The following is a 24,004-nucleotide window of genomic DNA, read 5'->3' on the forward strand; positions in this document are numbered from 1 at the left end:
CATCCAGTTCTTCTGAGATGAGTTAATCTGGATATGCAACTGAAAATTTCTTCTCCATTTAATAGAGTGGGACGTTCACAGACAAGTCTTAAACTTTTCACTAACCTATCCATCAAAGCTGAAGAAGCAAAATTTAAGGGAAAGCTACTGATTTGGTGGTCTAGCAAAAAAAGCTAGTCCCTTTGTATAACTCTATTGTATTTACACTGAAGCGATGTTGCGTACGCTATGGTTACTATACATATGATACAGAAGTAAAATGAGATAGATACTATATTTCACTATTTTGCTCCTTCAGATCATATTCTAAGCCACGTTAAGGTATTATTAGAATAACAGAGTCCAGTAGAGCTGTTTTTGTGGGAAAATAAAAGCCAGATTTAATTAAGATTATAGAACCATAAAGACTTTTTCAATTAAGACATTCAAATAAACTTTCAAAATATCAATGCAAAATACATTGACATATGAAATAACAATTCTCCACATTGCTTATTAGCAAATTTATATTGCTCCCAAGTGTTTTTTTCTTTTAATGAAGGACTTCAGCTACCAGTGTCAGTGATATAATACTTGCTGTTGCCTCCTCACATCACAAAGCTTCTAAGACTTTATTTTCTTGTCAGTATTAGAAAAGAGAAGTGGCATGGTATATTTTAGCCCTCTTAATATAACCTGACATTGGAGACTTGAATGGTAGTCATAGTGTGGCACAAAAATCTGACTAAGAGCTCCTGGTTGTCACTGAAGTCCTTTTAGATTTAAGTAAAGCTGTAACGGTAATGGAGAAAAGATGAAGCCAACTTCTTCCTGGGTGACAGTGTCAATGCGGCAGCACTGGCTGTGGCAAATTGCTGGTCATGCTCCTTGCCATGAGAGTAACAACATGGCAGGCCGTGGCAGACTGTTTGTTTTACTGAGAACTTCAGAAAGTGATGAAAGTGTGTTGTGTTTATATGATTATTATTTATAACTACTGATGATGATTGGAGAAATGATTGAAAGTGCTGTTTTGTAGCGCTCCTTGAATTACATGCAAAGTAAAGTGATGCATTTGAAAGTGCTTATTTAGTCTTGAGTTGACTAATTATTAATTACATTCTTTTCCTGTCTTGTCAGTAAGGGGCTATTAACCCAAATCTACTTATTGTGGGAGATCACTCAGCAGTACAGTATTTTAACACTTTTTTATATGACATTAATTCATGCTGGTACTGTATGCACACAAGGATCCCCTCTCATTGCTCCGCTCGGTAATCAGATCTCTCTCCAAAAACATTAGTATCTGTTTGTACACTTGTGGTGCTAGGTGGAGAGAAAGAAATAAATTCAAAGCTAACTTCAACTTTCCCTTCACTGACAAAAAGTCCTGCGTTTGACCTTGAAACGGGGCACCCTTCGGAGATCCTCACACACATAGGAATCCCTGAAACTTTAGCGCTATTTCCTAGTTATAAATAATAACAATATTCTTGGTGAGTGGCAGCTGACAAGTGTTGGTGCAAATGGTGATTTTGGCAGGAAGGGGCACCGGCAGAGGCCTTACTGACTGGAGTACTGCACAGTGCTGTACTTTGTCACTCTTCTCCGGGAGGTGCCGGGGGATGCCGTGCCCATTGCCTGGCCAAGGTGACACTCGCCGCTGAGCACCTGACCCGTGCTGCTCAGGCCTCCCAGATTTGCCCCGCCTAGGCTGCTCATCCCAGACCCTGACACTACCCTCTCGGTGACTACCACGTTGTGGGCGTTTGATAACTCTGCAGGAATATTTATTAAGCTGCCTGGCATGCCAGAGGCAGGCCTGAACACCCTTTCTGTCACCACCACATTCGACCCATCTACCAAATCGGGAATGCTCAGAGAGGTCGGGAGCCGGGTGTTAGGTGCAATTACTCTTTCCGTGACGATAACGTTGGACCCGTCTGTGAGATCGGGGATATCTAGCATGCCACGCAAATCAGAGGCAGATGCAGGACCAACAACCCTTTCTGTTACAACAACGTTGGATGCACGCAGAGGGTCAACACAAAGAGAGGGGGAGCCAGAGGTGTAGGTCTCAGTCACCGTCATGTTGCCATGGAGCAAAGGATCCGGCATCGGCCTCGGGGGCTGTATGGTTGACGCAGATGTGTAGGTGTTTTCAGTAACAACTGTTGTAGTGCCAGCCGGGGGAGGCATAGGTGCACATCCGTTAACAACAATGGTGGTTCCAGGTGGCGGGAGGTTTAGATCACTTTCAGGGTTTGGAAAGGTGACATTAACACCTGGCCAGGGTGGGTTGACATCAGGGAAAGGTTCGATCTCCTTGCCCAGACAGATTTCTGCCAGGGTCTTAAATTTTGGTCCTAATGTATCCAAATACGTTTCATCTGTATCTTCTCCAATAAAGCTGCAGCAACCCACAGAGCCAACAGGAGTACCGACTCCTTCATGATCATATATTAATAGGCAGTCATTTGCTGGCCGACCTTCATCTTCATCTGCATACACAAATGCTTTCTGTAGTTTGCAAAATCAGAGAAAAAAGCAGAACAGAGTGACTTTTCATCAGGTTTTTAACCATGAAGACTCAAACCATAGTAAGGGTTCCCTAACCACAGTAAGGCTCAGCTGACTTGAAAAACAGGATATCAACTGGACAAATTATATCATCAACATTTTTGTGACCTTGAAATAAGTTTTATTCAAATGTTACTGGTATTTTATTCTTGTTTCTGCAAACACTTAGCATCTCAAATTTGGTCTGCTGTCAGTTGGTCTGACTGCGGGGTGAAGGGAGAGAGCGAAAGGGATGGGGGAATGAATGTACTCTTTGGGCAGCAATATCTGGACGAAGCAGTAGGAAGAGGAGCAAAGCAGGATGGCGAGGGGAGCAGTGGAGAGGCCAGGACAGAAGGGATGGGATGGAGGGTTGGCCACAGCGAGGAAGGCTTGGTGAGCCCAGAGGGGAATCCATGCTGAGCAGGATGGAGATCACTGATTTGTGATGGCCTTGGGGATGGGGTGGTCAGTGCAGAGGGATCAGGCAGGAAAGAGAAGAATTTAAAATGAGTGAGGGGTGATGTTGGAGGAACAGGGAAGGACAGAAGGGGAGGCCTGCGAGGGAGAGGCAGAGGGTTTGAAGACTGAGATGGTCAGTAGGAGGGGTAATCTGTGGGGGCCTACGGCTGGCAGACAGTTAATACGTAGTGCTCCCAGCCTAGGCAGGGAGATCGTGGTCTGGGAGAAGTCCATGCTCGGGACTTCAGAACTGCTCTGTCCTCTCCTCCGCTGAATCTTGTTTAGATTTTGAAATAGAGCAATCCTTATGTATTAATTGATATTTTGGTGACATATGCAATTATAGTATTTATGCCTCACAGTTCATGCTAATTATGAAAATATATCCCATTAATGCATTAATCATGTAAACTCCATAGCATTTTTTTATCCCATATGTAAAGGCTAATTAATATGTTGCCAATTATTACAAAACTGCATATTTGTGTCACTTGCAGTTCACAAGTCTTTTAGGGAACAGAAATGGCAATAAAAATAAGGAAGAAAGTGAACTGGTGTTCACAGTTCCTTAAGGGTTAAAGTCATTTCATTAAACGAGCTGTACAGGAAGTACATGTGAACAATTTCACAAAGTTATTGTCTATTTGTACACTGGAAAAGGTGGCAAATATATAAATTTGTTGGTCACTTAGGAAGCTGAAATAATTTAATTGCTCGCTACCCATAACTGCACTGTGTCCATCAGTTTTACAAAAAGGCTATTGAGCAATCAAATCTACTACGCCAGCAGCTCAAAAGCAGTACTACTAGTGTCATAGTTTTTCCTACTAGTATGGTCAGCTTTGCTCTCACACCAGTCTTATATCCTGGAAGTTTCAAATTGAGTGGAGTTATTGTGGATTTCCACCATGTAATTTGGGGAGGAGAATCTAACAGTAGGCTCACAGATACAACACAAAGAAGATCAGGTAATTACCTCAGAGAAGTAGTTGTCTAGGAAGGCCATGTTCACCCCTCCTTCTCGATACTCTTTTATTGTTCCTCCAATTGACCCTTTTGCTTCCCCTGTTCCAGAAATTCCTCCAGCTGTTCCGTAACCAGTACCAGTGCCATAGCCAACCCCTGTAGTTTCTTCAACACCAGAAGCTACTACTCCTCCTCCTCCATACGTGTTTGTATATATGTCTGAAAACAGAAAAAGCTATTCTTCCTGTGCTCTGCGAAAATTTACACAGAATTTGCCAGTTGTTTTTACAAATAGTACAGTGACACTACTGAGTTTCTAGAGGTATTTTAGACTAATTTTGGTCACAGATCCATGCACAGGTGCCAAACATTGAAACTGCAATAAAAATTAAGCGCATATTAGCAGATGTCTCTTTTATTCTTCAGGCTAGGCAGCGTGTGCATATGTGCTTTAGAAAATCAATGATTTACTTGTGTAATTGACTGGAGAGATTCATCTGCCTGGTGTACATATATGCTGTCATGGGATTTGCATTAGAAAATCAGATGATGCTGATGGATATTTATGGAAATACATAAATGCGTATTTATGACATCGGGGTTAAAATTGTTTTACTTTAAACTCTTTTCTAAAAGAAATACCTTTGTAACTCCTTTCACATTTTCTAGTCATTAGATTGTTAAGGTGGATTTGGGAGAACAACAATGGATCATAATAACCACCAGTGTTCATAATGCAGAATGAAAATGACCTTTATAATAAATTATAAAGTCATACTTACAGGTTTTTATCTTCTCCAGATTTTTTCATATATGATAACAAGGAATGAGTGGTCTTAAATATCAGCATGTAATATAATAAACCAATTGCATATAGTAGTCTTGACTATGATTACATTAAGAAACATAGGCTAAATTATATTTTTTTTTCATCTAATTTCATCAGTCTCAGAATTTGAACCAGGGGCTTTCACCATAATGGTACTGAACAGTGGGAATAAAGTAAATCACATGTGTAAGTCTTAAACTTTTCAATTGTCACGGCAGCAGAACTTCCCTGAGAATGAAGACTCTTAATTCATGTTTATGCCCCAAAATGTTCTCTTTTGATTTTACCTTAAGGATGAGAACATTTTTGAATAATCAATAGTCATCAGAGAATTTGTCTTGCAGAGTGACATTTCTTCCTGTCAGAAGCTAGTGAAAGTGGATCAGTGCCAGCATCCTTCCTTCCCGTTGTGGAGTAAGGAATGGGGAAAAAGAGAAGGTGGCACTGCACAGCTTGACTTATTCTCTATGGCCATCGAATTCCTGGGGGAACCTTATCTCAGAAGCATACATTTATTGTGCTATGATGTACCACCTTCCTGTCTAGGCTGATGCACAGATGGTCAGTAATTAACTGGCTGCTTGACAGGTCCTATTCTCCCTTGTGGGAAGCAGAGCCTGGAAACTGGGAAGAACTGAACCTTTCACCATGGAGTTATGAAGGAAAATTTGCTTATTCTGGCCTCAAGATTGATTTCTACTAAAACTGGTGTCTTGAAAAGACCCTCCATTTGCTAGCTGCAATGATAAAGAAAAATTGCCTGAGATTTGAAAGCCTTGGCAGATATTTCAAAATAAATGTAGTTTGCAGAAGTGAATCTGCTCAAAGGCTCAAACCTCAGATCCTTTATTCATACTGGAAGTCCTACTAGCATCAGTTTGACTATCTGCAGATGTAAGATTGGAAGGGTTGGGTTATAGCTGCGAAACCAAAGTTTCACTCCTTGAATCAGAAGACATGTAGTTCTGAAAGATAGCTTTATGACAGCGCACATAGAAAATTTTAGGATCTGCTTACCAGAGGGTTCACCAAAATCACCTCCTGCAGCTGTTGTTGGGGCAAGAATGTGTGAGACATCCTGGAAAACAACATTTTGACTCCTTGAATGATGACTTTGAAATTCCCATATGAAGACAAAGACTTTGTGAATCATGTTAAGGAATTAGCAGTCTGAACTGTTAACGATAGCTATTAATTACCATCCCCACTAAAAAAAAAAAAAAAGACTCCATTCAAGTTTTTTTCATTGTCAACATAAACGGTGATCGGTGAAGATGGTTTGTGTTACCTTGTCCTACTTTGCACTGAAAAAGCTTGCTAGTTCTTGTGTTTCAGCTGAGGAAATAGTAACACCAAACTGTTGGGCCAAGCTAAGCGAACACAACTTAAAACATACAAACTCCATCTGCAAATGTTAATTAAGGATCACCTTTCATATCTGCCTGGCAATTATTGACAATGCCAGGCTTCTTTTAGAATATGACACAGTGCTACAATCACTTTCATGCTTCTAGTCAAATGCAGTCTTTTCTGTAAATATGAGTTACTAAATATGTAACTCGTGTAACATTTAAATATGTAACTTTTCTGTAAATATGAGTTAAATATGAGGGTTTTAGAAACATGGGATGTACTGACCCTGTCTTCAGGCTGTGCACCTTCTATTCCCCATGGATGAATTGCCCCTTCTGTGCATTCAGGTACAGGTTCAAATCCAGTTCCAACTCCAGCTGCAGCGCCAGGTCCACAGCCACAACAGTCGCTCATTGACATCAAAATTGGAATCACTTAACAGGAAAGAAACAGGAAACAGGGATTTAGGATGTCTCTTCCTCACAGGAATAGCTGCTTTTCCCAGAGGGCAGCTGCTCAAGAACTTTTGAAAATATGTCTTTTAAAATGTTTCAAACCAAGCAGCCTGCAAGTCTGGCTTTCAGAATCATTAGCTGCTTTTGGAAATGTATGTATTTGGAAATTCAGAATAATTTGTACCTTTCGTTGTAGCAGAGCAAAGCGGGGGTGGAGTAGGGCTGTTACTCTAAATTTATGCCTATATACCTGGGAACAAACTTTCATCTATCTCAGCTAAATGAATATAAGTTGCATACATATGAAAATTAAACAAATGGAACCAGTCTTGCTATGTATAGCATTCAGTGATATTCATTCTTGATATATAAGCATACATTTGTCTCTTCAGATATTATAATTGAAAAGAAATACACATTAGTAATAATAGACATATGAGAACCAGTGGAGAGATATCCAGCTGGCTACAGTAATCGTTGGCTAAGGCTCTAGTTGCATTTTTCACATCACATATACATAACGCTTGATTTGAAAAAACAATAGAGGCAAACCCAAACCCTAGTTTTAACAGATGATTACATAGAGTGAGTCAGGTTTCCCAGTGTGCTGTATTATGCTTGGTTGTTTCGAGAACTCAGTGTTGGAAATTTCTGAATGCTTTAAATGCTAACATTGAAAACATTGCTCATTTTAGAAAGGCACTGCTGTATTAATTCTGGCTGTCTTTAGGTCCTTAACCTAGATGGCTAAGTTAATAACCTCATATCACTGCAGAGGGAGAGGAAAGAGAGAGTTGCCTACACCAGATTAAGCAGAGCATCTAAAACTCTCAGTTTAACATTAAAGTGAACTGAAGAGAAAAGGGGAACGGGCTATATAGTGTACAAAGTGCTAGCTCACACTGCATGACTAAGGACATATTTACTCCAGACTACCAACTAGGAGAGGAGATTTCCAAAGGGAGAAAGACAGTCTGTCCTGTAACATTAATCACCTGGGAACTACAAAAAAAGCAGTCTTTTGCAGCTTCAAAATTTTGTGTTTGTTGATTCCTATTAATCAAAGATCAAAACCCAAAACAAACCCCCCTCCTCAAAAAAATCAGGAAAAAAATCCGTTTCTTCTGCTTGTGTAGTCAGTATTTCTGCATTGGGAAATTTTAGATGTTGAGTGCTTGATGCTTAAGCCATGAAAGAGAGATGATCACATCTGATTGTGGTGGTCTGAGAAGTAATTGCTTGCATAAAGTTTAACTTGAGTCATGAAACTCATATTTCTTAAAAAATACTAGGACATATGAATGAATGATCTCATTTGATCCTGTTATCACAAATGCTACTTGTTTTTAATAGATGTAATGTTTGGCAGCAATAGCCAAAATGTTCAAAATTGAAGATGATTATATTTATTGTTCTACTACTGAAATCTGTCTTTTAGTTCAAAGGAAGCTTGTTCTTTACATCTTTTCATACCCAACTTGGAGCTGATACTTGTCCATTTCTTTTAGTAATGTAATGGAAGTATGAATTGCAAAGTGTAAGTTGTAAGTGACACGAACAGCTCTTGCCCAAAATCTTTTCATAGAATCATAGAATCATAGAGTCGTTAAGGTTGGAAAAGACCCTTAAGATCATCGAGTCCAACCGTTAACCTATCACTGCCAAGTCCACCACTAAACCTTTTGAATCTTCTACTAACATTTTTACCCTGTCTGACGGTCTGAGAACTGGATAACACCTTAAGAAAAAAACCCTAAGTCTTAGGAAGGAAATAGTTATTTCTGAATGAAATATGTATATAAATATGTAGAATATAAAATATACAGAAATTCTTATAATTTCAAAGACAATTTTTTTCTCTGTCAAATGGCCCATGGGAGCCAACAGGTTAAGAACCAACCAGAAAACTCACCTTATTTTAGAAGAATTAAAAAAATACACTTTTTAGACAATTAATAAAATGTTTTCTGAATTTTATACTTACAAACAAATATTAATCCACCAAGAAACATCAGGCCAATGGCAGCACCGCTAAGTGTGGTAGAAGATCGGAACTTTCTGCCATAATATCCATCATAACTCTCATCAGTGGTTGTAGTAACATCTTCATCAGTGTATTCATCAGCATATCCATCAGTGTATCCAGCAGTGTAAAACGGCCTATCTGTCTTTGCAACAGTGCCTTGTTCAGGCTTACCATCATCTCTGCCACCACCACCACCGATGATGATTACTTTTGTGGCCCCACTGGTGCAGTAATTACGAATATCACACTGACAAGCTTGCACAGGAATTATATGTGGTTTAGGGCAGCGTCGGCCTTGGTTATCTCTTACATTGATATAGATCCTATACAGGTAAAAGTCAATGTTTTGACTAATTAGTTCTGCAGAGGAAGCTTTGGGAAAAAAAAAGAGAAAAATATTTAGATTAAGGTATTGACTATAAATACTGTACAAATCTGTAAATTTTGTGAGTAATGTTCATAGAACAGAATGAAAACTAAGTTTTCCCATTCTAAGATCTTCAGTTACTTATGCGTCTACAGTACTTATCCAAAGCTGAAACTTATGATATTCATCTATGCTAGTTTTTCCTTTTGGAAAACCTGAGCCAGATCAGTCTAGTCATCACTTTTTAACCTGAGGAGTATAAAAGGGGCAAATGCAGTTTTTTATATCTGCTGCTGCTTTTCGTGATTTTTATTCTCACAATGGTGAACATCATACAAATTGCAAGTTTTATACGTTATTTTTTCCCTCTCAGAAGGAATTTACATGTGTTTTTCAAAAGTTTTTTCAGTAGTTTTAAAATATTTAAAGTTACACATTTACATCTGTTTAGAACAAATAGGAGACACAAGAGTAGTTGTAATTGTGATATTTACCATTTAATGTAGTCTTCTATGCATACAGTAACTTATGCAAATTCTGTCATTTAGTAATGTATGAAATTTGATTAATTCATTAGTTTGTTATGTCCTGTTGGAGGAAACTGGAAAAACTCCACTGGGCACTGACTAAAACGTTTTTAGAAATACAAGTAAGTACAATTTGTACGATAAATTGCAAAAGCTGTAGTCTTTATTTGCCATTTTCATATGCCTCTCATAAAAGTAAAGCTCTGCCAACTAATAACTTTATACTCTAATAAATAAATTTGAGAGTTTTGTCATATGCTTAGAATTTTTTAGATAATATAGAAATAAAAATGCATCAAATTACTCCTTTTGAATTACCTCATTAGGTTTAGACCAACAGAAGTGCTTATCATAGCTACACTCAAGTAAAGTACAGTTTTGCTGCTCTATTTTTATCAGTGTATTTTTAGTTTCCTTTAAAAGATGATAACTAGATAAAACACATGTAATGATTCTGATTCTAGTTCTAATATGACTTTTATATATATATATATACACACACACACATATATATACACATACATATATATATATATATATATATATGCAAACCCAGAGCAACTCCTTGGATTCATATGAGCATAAAATCTCATTTAAGTGAGATTAGAAAGGATTCTAATAACTGTTTTATTTGTTTTTAAAAGGTTATCCCAATCTGTTATCTTAGATAAGAGCTTATTACTATGGTTTATTCTGTTATAAAATGTAGGTTAATTTACCATTTATTGATCTGATAATCCATGTAGTTTGAGGTTCACCGTGTATGCTGAATGTAAAAGGGGGAGCATATGTATAACCATCCATTTGCTTGGCTGTGATAATCACTGATGGGGAATGCATACATACTTTCCTTAATTCAGTATTAATGGTTGGGCAGTTGGCATTGATGTCTTGTATTGAAAGCACAATGGTGCCAGTAGCAGTATATCGAGGAACCCCTGTAAAAAGAAGATACGTGTGGTCAGGAGGGAATACTGATACTATAAATAATGCAGTTCAGGTGGGAAGACCAGAAACAGGAAAAAAACATCAAGAGAAATCTGGAACAAAGAGAGTTTTGTTTCAGAAAACTTAATCTATTTTCTTACCTCTGGTGATAGCCAGAACCTCTGCTCTATACTGCCCGTTGACCACATAGATTGATTCCCGGTCAATAACTTTGTTCAGTGTGATTTCACCAGTGTTTTGATTGATTCTGAACCAGGCAGCTGGATCACGTCCTATACTATATCTGTATTTGGTGAAGTAGAAATACTCAGCATTATGTTATGAATATATGTATTACATATTAATTTTGAAAATAATATTTGTAGCTTTGGAATATTTTTCTTTAGGCTGCACTAGGTGCTATTGCATTTCACCCTTTGTTCAAGCAAAATTCCTGTAGACTTCAAATGATGTAGACCAGAAAAATAATTAGGAATAAAGTAAGAAGTAGTCCATTATATTTTGAAAGTGGTATCATAGTCTAAAAGTAAAATCTTTCTGGACCCTGTAAACCTTTACTAGAACCCTTGCTGATATCACTAGTTAAATCTACAGCTCTTCCTATAATGTTCTACTGTTGTATTTGCTAATGTATTTCTCTGTTTTATGAAAATTTTTCAAACCTTTGTAAATTGGATGTGTTTATTTCTACATACATGAAAAAGCAAATTATGGTCCCATTAATTATCATTGATTTCAGCAGAAATATATGTCAAATAATTTTTTTTTCTTTTTTTTGCTACAGAATGAGCTGGTAGTGACCTCTTCTATTCTGATTGTATAATATTGCCCATTATTGGGGTTTTCTGCTTGTGTTTTTAGAGATGCTAACAAATTCCCTATTTGTAGTAAACATTTCAAGAAAAAGTATTCTTAGGTTGGGTTAGAAAAAAAATCTCTTCTGATTTATTTAAGTTACAGCCTGTTAGAAAAATTATATTTTCTTTTTTTTGTGCACAAGGCTAAGGAAAGTAGGTCAGTAAACAAAAGCAATCATAGCATAAAAACAGGCTGAAGCATATACTATTCTATTGCTATTATTCTATTGCTAATCTATTAACATTTTTAAGCTGTTTTTTTAAAGCACCCTTTAAAATACCTATTCCTCATCCCATTGAAATCTCAATTAAAAGAATTATTCCATTCAGGGAGTTAAGCAGAGCGGAGCTTACACAACATTTGATGCAATAGCTCCAGTGTCCTCATCGATGGCTGTGTATGTTCCCACCACATAATTCACTCTTGAGCTTTCTGATACAGAAAACACAACTGAAGATGGATGAAATCTTGGTGGTTCTATCACATTCTTTACTTCTATTATGAGCGGTGTTCCAGACATTTGGAAGTCATGTGCAACGGAGTGGTGGAAGGGAGCTGCGTTCCTGACACCAATAATCAGTGAGTGAGTCTGGAGTTGCTCATAATTCAGTTCCTAAAAGATAAACCACAGAGAACTAGATAATAAATAAAAGTACCTTTAATTTTATTTAGATACTTTATATTTTAAATGGTTGACTGACAATGTTTTTACTGCTTGTTTAATTTTGTTAACAATTAATTAAAACTATTTTAAGATGATTTTTTAAACAGTTGAATCACAATATTTATCCATACCTTAATTACTCTAAGGATTCCTTGATTTGTAGCTCGATCTGTAACAATTTCAAAACAGTTATCTTCATTACCAGATATAAAGAAAAACTCTGCTAACCAGTTGTCTGTAAACTCTTCGTCAGCATCCAGAGCTTGTATTCGTAGCAGTTCTGAACTGAGTGAATTTTCTGAAATACTTGCTGAAAACTGGAATGACACATAAATACCTATTAGCAAACACTAAAATATATAATGTGAGGAAAACACAGCTGACTGGAGAGATTCTTTTGAAGGATGTCCTGCCCACAGTCCATGCCAATTTAATAAAAAATGAGTGTTCTGGGTAAATTGTGATTCTGGTTGCAGATCTGAAGAGCTGTATCACCTCAAGTGTTTGCAGAAGCTGCTTAGAGGAAATGGATTTGTGCTTTCTATAAGAAAAGATCCTGTAAAGATTGGGTTAATCTACGTAATCTGGCCGTATTGCACGGGTCCGGACGCCTGAATAACTGGATTTCTCTGAATACAGAGAAGTCAGTGTCAGGATGGACTTCTCTGAATGCAAAAATAATCTATGTGTATGTTATCAGAATTGGTGTGCAAGCGACGGATTGGATTTTGAGCATGCTTTGAGGAAACAACCCTATTAATCCAGTGGAGTGTTCAAATGTGAAAGTGCTCTACAGGTTAGTAAGGGCTCTGTTATCAACTGGGTTTTTGAACAGGGGTTTAAAACAGTGATGTTGCTTTTGGTATTAAAGACTTACAGAACTTTGAGCGAGAGTTGGGAAGTTGTCATTGACATCAATAACTTTAACGTTACAGCTACAAAGGGATGATATTCCATCTGCAGCTCCATCCCGGTCTGATGCCTTCACAACAAGAGTGTAGCTACTATGTTGCTGTCACAGAAAGATAAACGAGCATGTTAGAAGGACCATTTGTACATCTTAAACGTTATAAATAGTCATGTCTTGCTACTATTTCCTAATGCAGGAATTTGCCTTAGACATTTTATTGTAACATATAGAAAAAATGCATTTCTCCCTTAATTTTTGTATAAACCACAATCTTTTTTTTTTCACCACTCTCATAACACACATACACCACAACATCATATTATTTAACTTTGGAAAGGGAAATGTTACCTCTCTGTCAAGATAATTTGCAAGATGGAGTTCTCCAGTGTATTTATTCATAATAAACATGGGTGGACCTGAAGGTTCCTGACTCTCTATCTTGAAGGCAATTTTAGAATTCAAGTGATTAGGTTCATCTGCATCTGATGCAATTATTTTCATCACCAGTGTGTCTAAAAATAAAAAATAATAATAAAAAAAAAAATCAGAAAATCTGTTTTGTTCCTGCAAACAACTCATCAAGACAATGCTAAATCTTGGTGTATAAAAATGATAGAATGCTATCTATTCAGTGACATTTACAAAGAAAAACAAAAGTTTAATTTTGGAATACTGATTCTGACTGAATGTTAATGACTTTAAAATGCATTAAAAATTAAGGTCAGATGAAGTAATGCAGATTTTCACTGAACTTCTTTAAGTCACCATAGGGACTATGTAAAAACAGTAAGTACTGAGCTTGTAGATATCCAGGTAAGAAATGTCCACAGTTTTAAATGAGAATTTCTAGAAAGTAGAAAATGAGTGTTAGGCACCATTGCTTCAGTGCTATTTGCATGTCTAATGCTGATTGCTGTACTTTTGGTAAAAAGAACCATTTTAGTGGTTTAAGTAAGGGTTTATTTAGTAATATTCTACTGCAACTGCAATACACTGGCTACAAATACAAATATTTGAAATAAAAAACCATATTTTATATACCCTCAAAGGAAATAAGTGTAGGTGTAATGTTAATTTTTTTTAATGAGAAAGAATGAACTGATTTATTCTAAATTTTCAAATCTGAAAGAATTTGCATGATAGTATGGTTAGAAACTGGAACATTCAGCGTTCATGTGTGGGAGGAAAGGGGGAAGGAAGCATCGCTGCTTAATTTTAGGCAATGAGCTCGGGCCCCGGCTCGAATAGCACTTGGAGAAGCATCTGTTGCTCCTTCCTCTGCAGAAACCCTGGCCAATATATGTCATTCCCTAAGAAAAAGTCGAGTGAGCACCCCAGGTTTATATTAACTGTATTCTGGGAGCTTCGCTAACTATACTATAATAGGCATAACATAGTTACTTACTGTCCATACTGCTTTCTTCAATAGATCCTGTAAATACAGTTTGTGCAAATATAGGAGGGTTATCATTTATATCCAGAACTCTGACTCGAAGTTCAAGAGGTGGTTCCAAATCTACACCCGTCACTGAGTGTTTAGCAAAGCAACGTATCTAGATAAAGAGATTTACTCATTTTAAAACCAAAAGTGAAGTAAGCAAAGTAACAATCTGAAAAAAATGAATTTGTCTCCTTTTGCTCTCCCTGCCCCACCCCATCATTATAAGGGTAAAAGAAAAAGAGGAGTACTTACAACAAATACTGGGGTTACTTCTCTATCCACTATTGATGTTATATTAATTTCTCCTGTTCTTGGGTTAACAACAAATATTCCATAGGGGGCACGATCGATTCCAACTCCAGAGATGCTATATGTGATTGGATTGTTTTCTTCACAATCTGATCGGATCTACAATAATAGATAATAATAATTTATGCCAGTTTACTGAGGATATCTGTAGGGCTTTTTTTCCCTATTATTAGTTCCTGTGAAAAAATTCTATATAATTTCAATTTCTCAACCACTTATCACAAGGTTCAATCAACAAAACCAATGGAAGGCTCTTCTACAAAACAGTCATCCCAGAGATCCATCTCCCCTTAAGTGCCGGACAGGCTGTCTATTTCTTTTAAGTCTTCTGGCAGGGAAGTGGAGAGAGAAACTTCCAAGAGTATCACACTGTGACTGGGCCACAGTTAAGGGTATGGTCATGGTGAGAGGATAGGAAGATATCTTCTTTGCTCTGTTGCCCACAGAAGTCATGCACTATCCTTGAACTTCTCCTCAAGGGTTTCTCAGGGTGAGAGAGAAAATAAAAATATTGCAATCTAATACACAGATGCTGCACACGAAGACACTATGGTTGGAGCTGTCCAGGAGGTAGACTGATGGCAATGTTCTAGGAAGGCTTTGGTCACTCCTCAGCAGCTCCTTATGAGACCTTATGAGACTGTCTCAGCAGAGCTGGAAATATTGCAGAATCTTTCTTTTATTCTACATTCATCGCTTTGACTACTCTAAGCAAATATACTTTTAAAGCTCTCTGCTTTTATCAGCCTGCCTTTAGAAAAACTTCATTGTCAGTGAACAATTTTGGTTTTCTTTCTACTTACTTTGGCAATTGGATTCCTCTTAGAATTATCTTCTCCTTCTCTACAAGCTGCAGCAAATTTGATCCATTCACGTTTTTGTCTTCTGAAGGTTTTCCATCTTGCCATTCCATTTTCATCCCATTCCTTTACCTTTGACAGAGAGTTCCAGTATCATATGACCAGTAACCTCAATTCATTTTAAATTAATACAGACATTTAGAATTTCCAACAATAAGGAGAAAAGGGATTTTTATAGATCATGTGCTTTTTTATATGTCTGCGAGTCCCAAAACTCTAAGACTGTACATGTTTACTTTAAAATTATTCCTGTTTATGAGATACTTGTTTAGGTTCAGGAGAACTTCTCTGGAGAGGGTGAGCAGGTTATTACCTGCAACTGTTTAATATTTAAATATATTTTCAATCGTTAAGTTCAGAAATGTCTTAGTTCAGTATTTTCCATTTCATTTTTGCATTGGCTTACATTTCATTTAATCAGAAAACCAGTTTCTAAAGAAATATATATTACCTCTACATGAAATCCTGTGCTGAAATCCAAGAGTACCTGCAAGAACAATATGAAGATTGGCATATAAAAATGCACGGCAAAATGCAGTAAGCAAAACCCAACTGCCATACATTGCTATACTGCAGGACTGGAGCAGTACCTTTTCTCAAGTCTATTGCAACAGCCTATCTAGGCAGCAGCTACAGGATTTCCATAAATTACCTTGTGCAATTCATTTTTTTCTCTATCCATCACTTGAATTCCTCGACAATTAACACCTTAAAAATTAATTCTGTCTTTCAAGGTAGAACTTTGAGTTTGAATGGATGTGCCATAGCAAATTTCAAACATCAAAATACAGCTTTTACACAGATTTTTAGGCTGTAACACCTCAGCTGAAGAGAGAAGTAGTTGCAAGAGTTGTTATTAAAAAGTATGTCTAGGAAACTAGAAAAGGAGTATTTATTTATTCTAAAGAATTTATTCTTTATTCTTTTATTTTTTTATTTAGAAAGTCTGCAGTAGACCTGGAGTACTTAACTATGTAGTTTAACCAAAAAGAATGAAAATGTTTTCTTGAAACTTCCCACTGAGGTTGAAAAGATTCAATGCAAGATGGAAAGCCAACTGCAGTCATCAGGTAGATTTCCCTGGAGTGCAGTGGGCTTTGATTTGAGGTCTAGCTATGCAACCGAAGTTCTTAAGTAAATAAAGGTGGCAGGATCAGACGCAATATGTAATTACTTTAAAATTAAAATGAAAATAATAGAGAATCCTCAATTTCTTGATTACCACAATTTAAAAGAAGGCACAGTTTAGTTAACCTTGTTCCTAAATAAGGTGTGACAATGAAGTTCACTTGGTGAATGTACCTCTTCAGAGCATCTCTTTTGGGTTTAGGACCTGCCTCTGCTCTCTTCAGATGATAAAGGGTGCAGAATATGGGATTTGCAGGACTGGATGCTTTCTTCATTCATCATTGGGAGAAACAAAATATCCAGGTGACTCAAAAGATGTTGCAGAGTTTCTCTTTTCTCGCCAAATGTGGTTAACAGCTGTAGTTATCGATTTTCCACTTTCCTTATCATTTCCCAGTACTGTTCAATAGCTTTTTTTTTGTCTGACATGTTTTATCTGGAGGGTTTTATGTCAGTTATACTTGGATAAAATCCGTGACAATCTTTTTCTCTATGGTAGCTTTACTTCATGGGACTTTCCTCACTTCCAATTTATTGCATTGTTCTGTCAAGGCTGGAAGATGGGCACAGACTTTTTTCCACTTACTTCATGTTAAAACAACCTCTTACATGCAACAGATTAATGAACAGTAGCTTCACCCTCCTTCCTCTCTCTTACGCCTTTTCCCCATTTACCGATATGCCGTAAGAGGTCCACCATCTGTCATTTACAAAGCAGTGTCTCCAATGATCTGATCTTGCCCAGAACATTCCTTGAGATCTCGGCACATAATGGCTACTCTAATCTGCTTCTGAATGAGGGAATTTAGACTGTGGATTGGCCCATTTGGTGTGCATATACCTTGAAATTTATTGGACTATTCATGGAGTAAGGATTTTTTTTTCTTGTGTCTTTGAGCAAGCTATTGACATAAATGCTTAAGTACTCTACAGGAAAATAATTACAATACATTCATGTTGTGCTAAAATTGTCAATACATCTTTTAATCTGAGTTTATGTCTTGATGACTATTTAAATCTTCAGCTGCAGAATGGGGTTCAAATTCATGTGCAGCTGTTAGTCATCTCAGAGAAGGGACAATATCAGACTCCATTTAAACTGCTGGGTTTTTTTCACCCCAGTGGGAGCTCAGGCCTGTCTTTTTATAATTCCCCTTGGAATTTGGGGAAACATGGGAGAGTAGAAGGGGCAGAGTACACCCTCACCAGAGAACCTGAGTGATAAGTCCACCAGAAATAGCGCTAATTCAACCTCTGTTATCAGTTGATCCCAAGAGCAGAGCGGAGCCTCCTTGGTGAGTGTAGTGAAATCCTCTCCACCCTTAAGGTGAAATCCCTTCTGGCATGCAAGCAATTGTCTTGACCCAGAAGAGTATGGGTATACACCTCCCAGTGCGATGTTAGTGAATCTTGTCTACTGTCTGTATCCTGTGGCCTATTCTGTTATTTAACAGTGAAACTAATATCTCACATCCAGCCACATCATTCTCATATTCAGCAGGCCTAACTGAAAAACTGTGTTGAGTATCTCTGAAATAAGAATTATGCTCATAAAGAATTCTGTTCATATTCATAAAACACTAGATTTCAGCCTATAGGGAGTTCTGTTTTCAAGAATTGAAGAATATACATTTTACACTGGAGTTTCATCCTTTGTTTTTGAGCATCAATAATGGGAATGTCAGGAATTTGTTCCTCAGTAATGCTGGGGATTGTAAATTTAGGCCCCGTATTTCCACACTTATCCCATGCTAACTAAGGAAAAACCCATTTTGCTGTGTGTTGCTAGTGGAAGAGAAGTCTTGATGGTTTTGAATCCAGAGTCCTTAGTACAGTTTATGATACTGTTTGAAAAGGCTGATCCGATGAACTTGATGTCTGCATTTGATATGTCTCTCTCAGTTACTGCCATGTTATAGGAAGGAGAGCAGGCAGACACCAGATAAAGTTGTCTGATTCAGCAGCTAACGCTCAACAATTCTGGAGTGACATCTATCTAACCTGATCCAGGGATGGAGGTTCCTCTGCCTCCCCAACTAATGTTTTCCAGTTCTCCACTATCACCAGCAGTTAGAAGGCTCTCCCCACCCCAGCTGTCTGTTTCTAAGAAGTCTCTGCGATACAACCCCATTTTTTTATAGTGCTGTTTCCAGCAGAGAAGTGCTGCCTCCTAGCAGCTATCTCCAGCATACTTCTAGGTAGTGAACAAATTTCCCTTCTAAACTAGTATCTGAGTACAGTACTTTCCATAGATTCGGTGATTAATGATAATTAAAGCAATAGGAGCCACTGGAATGTGTGGGATGCATCCTGAGGACCTTGGGGTAGGCAAGCTGATCAGAATGATATCGAGATTTGCTGTCCTGTTAGTCTCTGAGAGACTGTGAAAAAATGGAAACTCTGCAGAGAAGAGGCTTGTTGCACAAGCTGTTTCTGGTTTGGGCTGGGAGAGGTGCAGGCAGGAAACATGTTTATGGTGACTGTCATTTGCACAGTGGCCTGCTGGAAAGCTTGTCTTTTATTATAATGATGCAGAGCGTGAACCTTATGTCCAAAATGACGCCTTAGAGTCACACTGGAGTTATTCTGGATTTATTCTGATTAACTGGGAACAGAATTAGGCCCATAGGATGTGTATGGTTCTTTGCACCTTCAAAGCAATTTACAAACAAGAATTAACTAATCGTTAATTGACTGCCAAGCAATATTATACGCAATTATGGAATCCTCCCTCCTCCACCTACTCAAATCTAAATGACTGAACACGCCTTTAACATCTTCCCAGCATTATTCATATTGGAACTGCTTCTCTCTCTTTGAAGTCAACAGCGGTATTGTTCTTGGCCTGGATGGGAGGAGTGCTGAGAACTCACACACATTATATTAGTCATCGGGTGCCATGGTAGCTCTGGTTGTGTCAGCGTTTTGGGACTTTTACGCCTTTCTTACTCAGCCAAAGCTCTGACTACTAGGGCTGAAATAATAAACCCTTCCCTTTATTCATTCTGCATCTCTTTAAAAAATGATAAATCAGTGCATATGAAATAATGAGAAGCAGAGTTGATACATAAGAAAAACCTCATATTTTAAAAAGAAGCCATTTGATCACTTTTAAATTGAAACATGAATGTGTTTTTGTCCATACTTCTCATTTTCGTAGGTCACTAATGAATGTGCTCCTCCCAATTTAAAGGGGAAGTTTTTCAGGATGATTTTTCTGGCATTTTGTTTTCTAATTCTGCAGAAGTCAGGTGTTTCTGTTGCTTCCTGTGTTAGCAACTGACATCAATATTTTGTATTGAACCCAGGATGGAGAATCCATTTCTATTTCAGCAGAAGTATGACAATGCTTGTGTCAGTCAGAAGAATATATTCCAAAGTTTTATTTATTTTAAAATCTGTTTATTCAAAGAACTGACCACTTTGGGAAAGTTTCCACTGATATTGTTTCTGTTATGCTGTGTCATATGGATATAATGAATTTCTGTACAGTAACTGAGCTTAACCATCAGAAAAATGAACAGAAAAGTAATTTCAATACAGAGTGCATGCCATTATCATTCAAATTTGAGTTTTTCAAATTAGTCTTGCTAAGTCTCCTCAATAAATCTCCTCAATAAAACCTGAATTCAAATATGGCTTAGAGTGCACTAGCTGCAAATGCATGTTTACTTAGGGGCCATTTTTACTTAGGAAATGCAAAACTGGAGACTTGAGAACCTAATCTTAGGTGATAATTCTTGGATGTGGAATTGCTTTAGTTTCTATTTCTACAACAAAATTCTTTGGCAGAAGAGCCTGCAGGTTCCTGGCTACATCCTAGCTGATGTTTCGCATGCATATGCAAGGAGAGGATTTGGCCCCTTAATATTTTTATATGCAACCAAGTTATGAGTAGGAGGTGTAAGCATAGCCTAACAACTGAAAAAAAAAAAAAAAAAAAGTGTAGATAACACATGGGAAAATGTAGTCAGACAAAAGTGCATATGAGAGATGTGGTGAATTTACAATTATTAGCTGTCACATGATAGCTGGCAGGAGAAGAGTCATACCTGATCAAACAGGTTATTTCCATAAAACGTGTCTGTGCAAGTATCACAAAGAGAACTCCCTTACTCATGAGAATAACGCCTTTGAAGTCACGTGAGCAAGGGTTGCAGAATCAGTCCCACCAATGGTGAAATGCATACAGAAAATTATTAGTTTCAGGGCTGGTAAGTTTTCTTTTTTTGAAAGTGTAGGAGTGTACTAAAACATGTATAACTCCACAGCAATTTTATTTGATACAACTTACTAGGAATATACTAACCAGACACACCTTTCAGACAGGTGATTTTTATGAAAGATTACTCAAGCTGAAAACCAAGACTGTTTCTCAGAATACAATAAAATCAGATACATAGTTTGTAATTTATTTAATCTCTACTGTTTTTTCGTCAGCTTTCTATAAGTGCTGAGAGATGCTATTAAGCTGTACAGGCCACCATGAACACTGCTGTGCAGGAGAATGCATAATAAGAAAAACATTTGTTTTCTATGGGTAGTAAAAGTTCAAATACTTGATAGTTATCAAAACATAATGGCAGTTTTCACAATTGCTCCTTTTTCCTGACCCAACACATACCCTGCCTCAGTCACAATTGTAACAATAATATACTGAAAGAACGAAAATATCTCCAGAGTTGCCAAGAGAAGATAAAGCAGTAAAATCTCTTTTGAAAGGACAGATCTTAGATACAGCATAGTCAACTTTTTTTTGAACTTCAACACATCAGGAGTATGCATCGCCAGGTAACTGAGTAAAAAGAATAGTCACTAATGCTACATGAAAATTCAGAAGTGTTAGTGTGGTGTGCAGCGTGCCAATCTGAGACCTCTGCACTGCATTAAACAAGCAGAAACTCATCCGAACCGTAACTTGCTTTTGCCAAGTTTTGTCATTGTTTGCTCGGCAGCTGCCCTGTGTTGGTTAGATCTACTTTACTGACTGCAGAGCTGTCACCTAAGATTATATGGATTATCTCTTCAAAGTAAGTCTTAGGGTTTCCTATTCTATAACAACATTTCTATATAATAGAAATCCTACTCTTTTCAATCTTCAGGGCCTTAAGCCTCTACCTAATTTCAGAAAAGCAGCACACATGAGTAAAAATAATCCATGCAAAAAACAGATTGCAGGAGTCGAAGGGCCTCCATAATTCTTTTAAGTCCTTTCTGGGTAAATTCCGTGCCTTGATGAACACATTGTACAACTATGCCACTTGACCATAGCCGCAACTTTCCTTTTACAGTGAGAAAAACGAACATGAAGAGCGATACTTTCATCATGCATTCACTTGCTCAACACATGGTGGCTCAGACACTAATGCACTACAAGACAGTAATTCTTTGTAATGTGAAATAATAGGCCAAGTCTTGATTTTTACTCAGCTAAGATCTTCACTAAATTTCCTGTTTTTCTCTTGACTATAGCCATAGGATTTGGTCAGCTCTGAAGCGCTCTTGCTAATCACTTTAGAAAAAGAGATTTGCTCTTCATATTCCCTGAACTGATTAAAAAAAAAAGACATAGAACCAAATGATATTCAGTCAAGTTATTAGGATTTTTATAATGATAATACTTTTATTAATAATAGTGACTCCTTAAATAGTAGCCACGGACAACGTTCACCTGAAAAGTCATGCATTAAACACAGAAAGTCACATACTGAACATCGACAGACTGCAGAAAGTCAAAATCAAAAGAAACATTTGTCAGCATTTAATGAAAAAATAAATTATTTCTACAGAATCTTCAAAAGTGCAGTTTAAAATAAGCACAGCTTTGTTTTTTATGCTAAATTTCACAAGATTTTTTTGGGGGGTAGTTTACGCTGCAAAATGTAATGGTCTGCTGAGGAAGACTCAACTGGCATAATCACAGAGTTTACAAATATTGTTTTAAAATCTGACTTACCAATAAAAGGAACAGAAAAGCAGCCGTTCGGTGAGGGAGCCAATCCATGGCATCTGCCTTCTCGGATACAAGTCCAACTGAGTTATGGTTACAAGCCTGTTCCTTTTCCCCTCCCCCCCCCCAGCTCTGGTGTCTACTTAAAAAGACACTCGGTAGATGTCCTTATACTCAGCTCTTCAAGGTGTCTCTGCCTCCCTCTGAGGGAAGCACTGAAGATGCTGTATAACAGAGTGACTTTCCCCACCCCAAAATCCTGGGCTGGTCTCACTTGAAATGCTTGACAACATCATTATTGCTTGCAGGTAAAAGCTAAGAGACACACCTTAATTCTTATTGCACTGAAACCCTTTGTTGGATACAAGAGAGTACGTTTTAAAAACAGAAGGCAAGCTTTGCTGGGAAGATACCGAGTGATTTATAAATTACTCACAACATAAGGAATCATTAAAATGGTAACTTATCATTGCTTTGAATGCAATTACCAGTTTTCTCCTTGCACCAAGTATAATAGAAGACCTTAATGAATATTACTGTAAAGAAAATATGGACTTTAAGAAATGATTAGTTTGAATTAAAATGTAAGTCCATTTGTTTACTTCCAGGTGCGAAGAAGTCAGTTCCATGCACGTTGTTCACAGAAGTGCAGGTCTCGGAGCAGAATGGCTTGTCATTAAAGAGGTAATATATTAATTTGGGGAAAAAAATAGTGTTTTATTCATTAGGCCACAAGAATATCTGAAACAGAGGAAGAAGATTTTTCTGCTTTCACCGACTGCAAAGCCTGCTCATGCCATACCTTCCCCTTCCTATGGGCTGTGCTCTCGCTGACACAGTGGGGAGGGAGGTGTACCCATGCTCTGTGCCAGAGAAACTGGAGAGCTGCTCAAAACAACAGCAAGGGGAGGATGTGCTGCACAGCTCACTTCTGGCCTCATTTTGGATGGCAAGAGCACAAATATGTGAGGGACAGAGAAATCAAAGAAGATTCCCCACTCAGCAATAGCTTCCTCTGTTTTGCAGCAGAGGCGTTGTAAGTCCCTCCTTGCGTCTTTGGGACACCTGAACCACCCTGTAATGGTCAAGAAAAAGATAGAGTGAGCTTCTGCTCTGCCACTGAACCTGGGAGGAGGGTGCATGCTTCATCCCCAAAAGTGCAATACAACTGGTGTGCTCCTGAGCCTGCCAAGCCCACCACGGTACTGGGCATCTCTCAGGACTGAACTCAAGCTGGGAAAAGAGGGCTCAGCACCTCTGGGGTTACTCAGCACCTCCCTGGACGAGGCCCCATGCTCCTGCTGGGTAAGCAGCTTTGCAGCATGCCTTGCCTACATGCCGCTTAACATGGGTGCTTGCAGCTGGCTGGGGCTGCCAAAGCCAAGTGGTGCATGTCCCTGCTGTCACTCAGCT

At 37.9% G+C, this 24,004-nt stretch overlaps 1 protein-coding gene across 1 annotated transcript; it reads right to left on the reverse strand.

The window, feature by feature from the left end:
- Nucleotides 1-1,542: 1,542 nt before the first annotated feature.
- Nucleotides 1,543-22,645, reverse strand: LOC309598413 (desmoglein-4-like; the record flags this gene model as incomplete). The annotated part of the gene is made up of 16 exons (XM_082328966.1): nt 1,543-2,499; nt 3,977-4,185; nt 5,813-5,873; nt 6,434-6,582; nt 8,588-9,001; nt 10,243-10,461; nt 10,612-10,754; nt 11,683-11,942; nt 12,125-12,310; nt 12,871-13,005; nt 13,252-13,415; nt 14,309-14,456; nt 14,597-14,752; nt 15,457-15,585; nt 15,965-16,000; nt 22,598-22,645. 16 exons carry the CDS (start codon nt 22,643-22,645, stop codon nt 1,543-1,545), a joined length of 3,414 nt encoding a protein of 1,137 aa, XP_082185092.1.
- Between the last annotated feature and the right edge of the window lie 1,359 nt (nt 22,646-24,004).

Source organism: Platalea leucorodia (genome assembly GCF_965183815.1).
Source record: "Platalea leucorodia genome assembly, chromosome: 1".
Taxonomy (NCBI): domain Eukaryota; kingdom Metazoa; phylum Chordata; class Aves; order Pelecaniformes; family Threskiornithidae; genus Platalea; species Platalea leucorodia.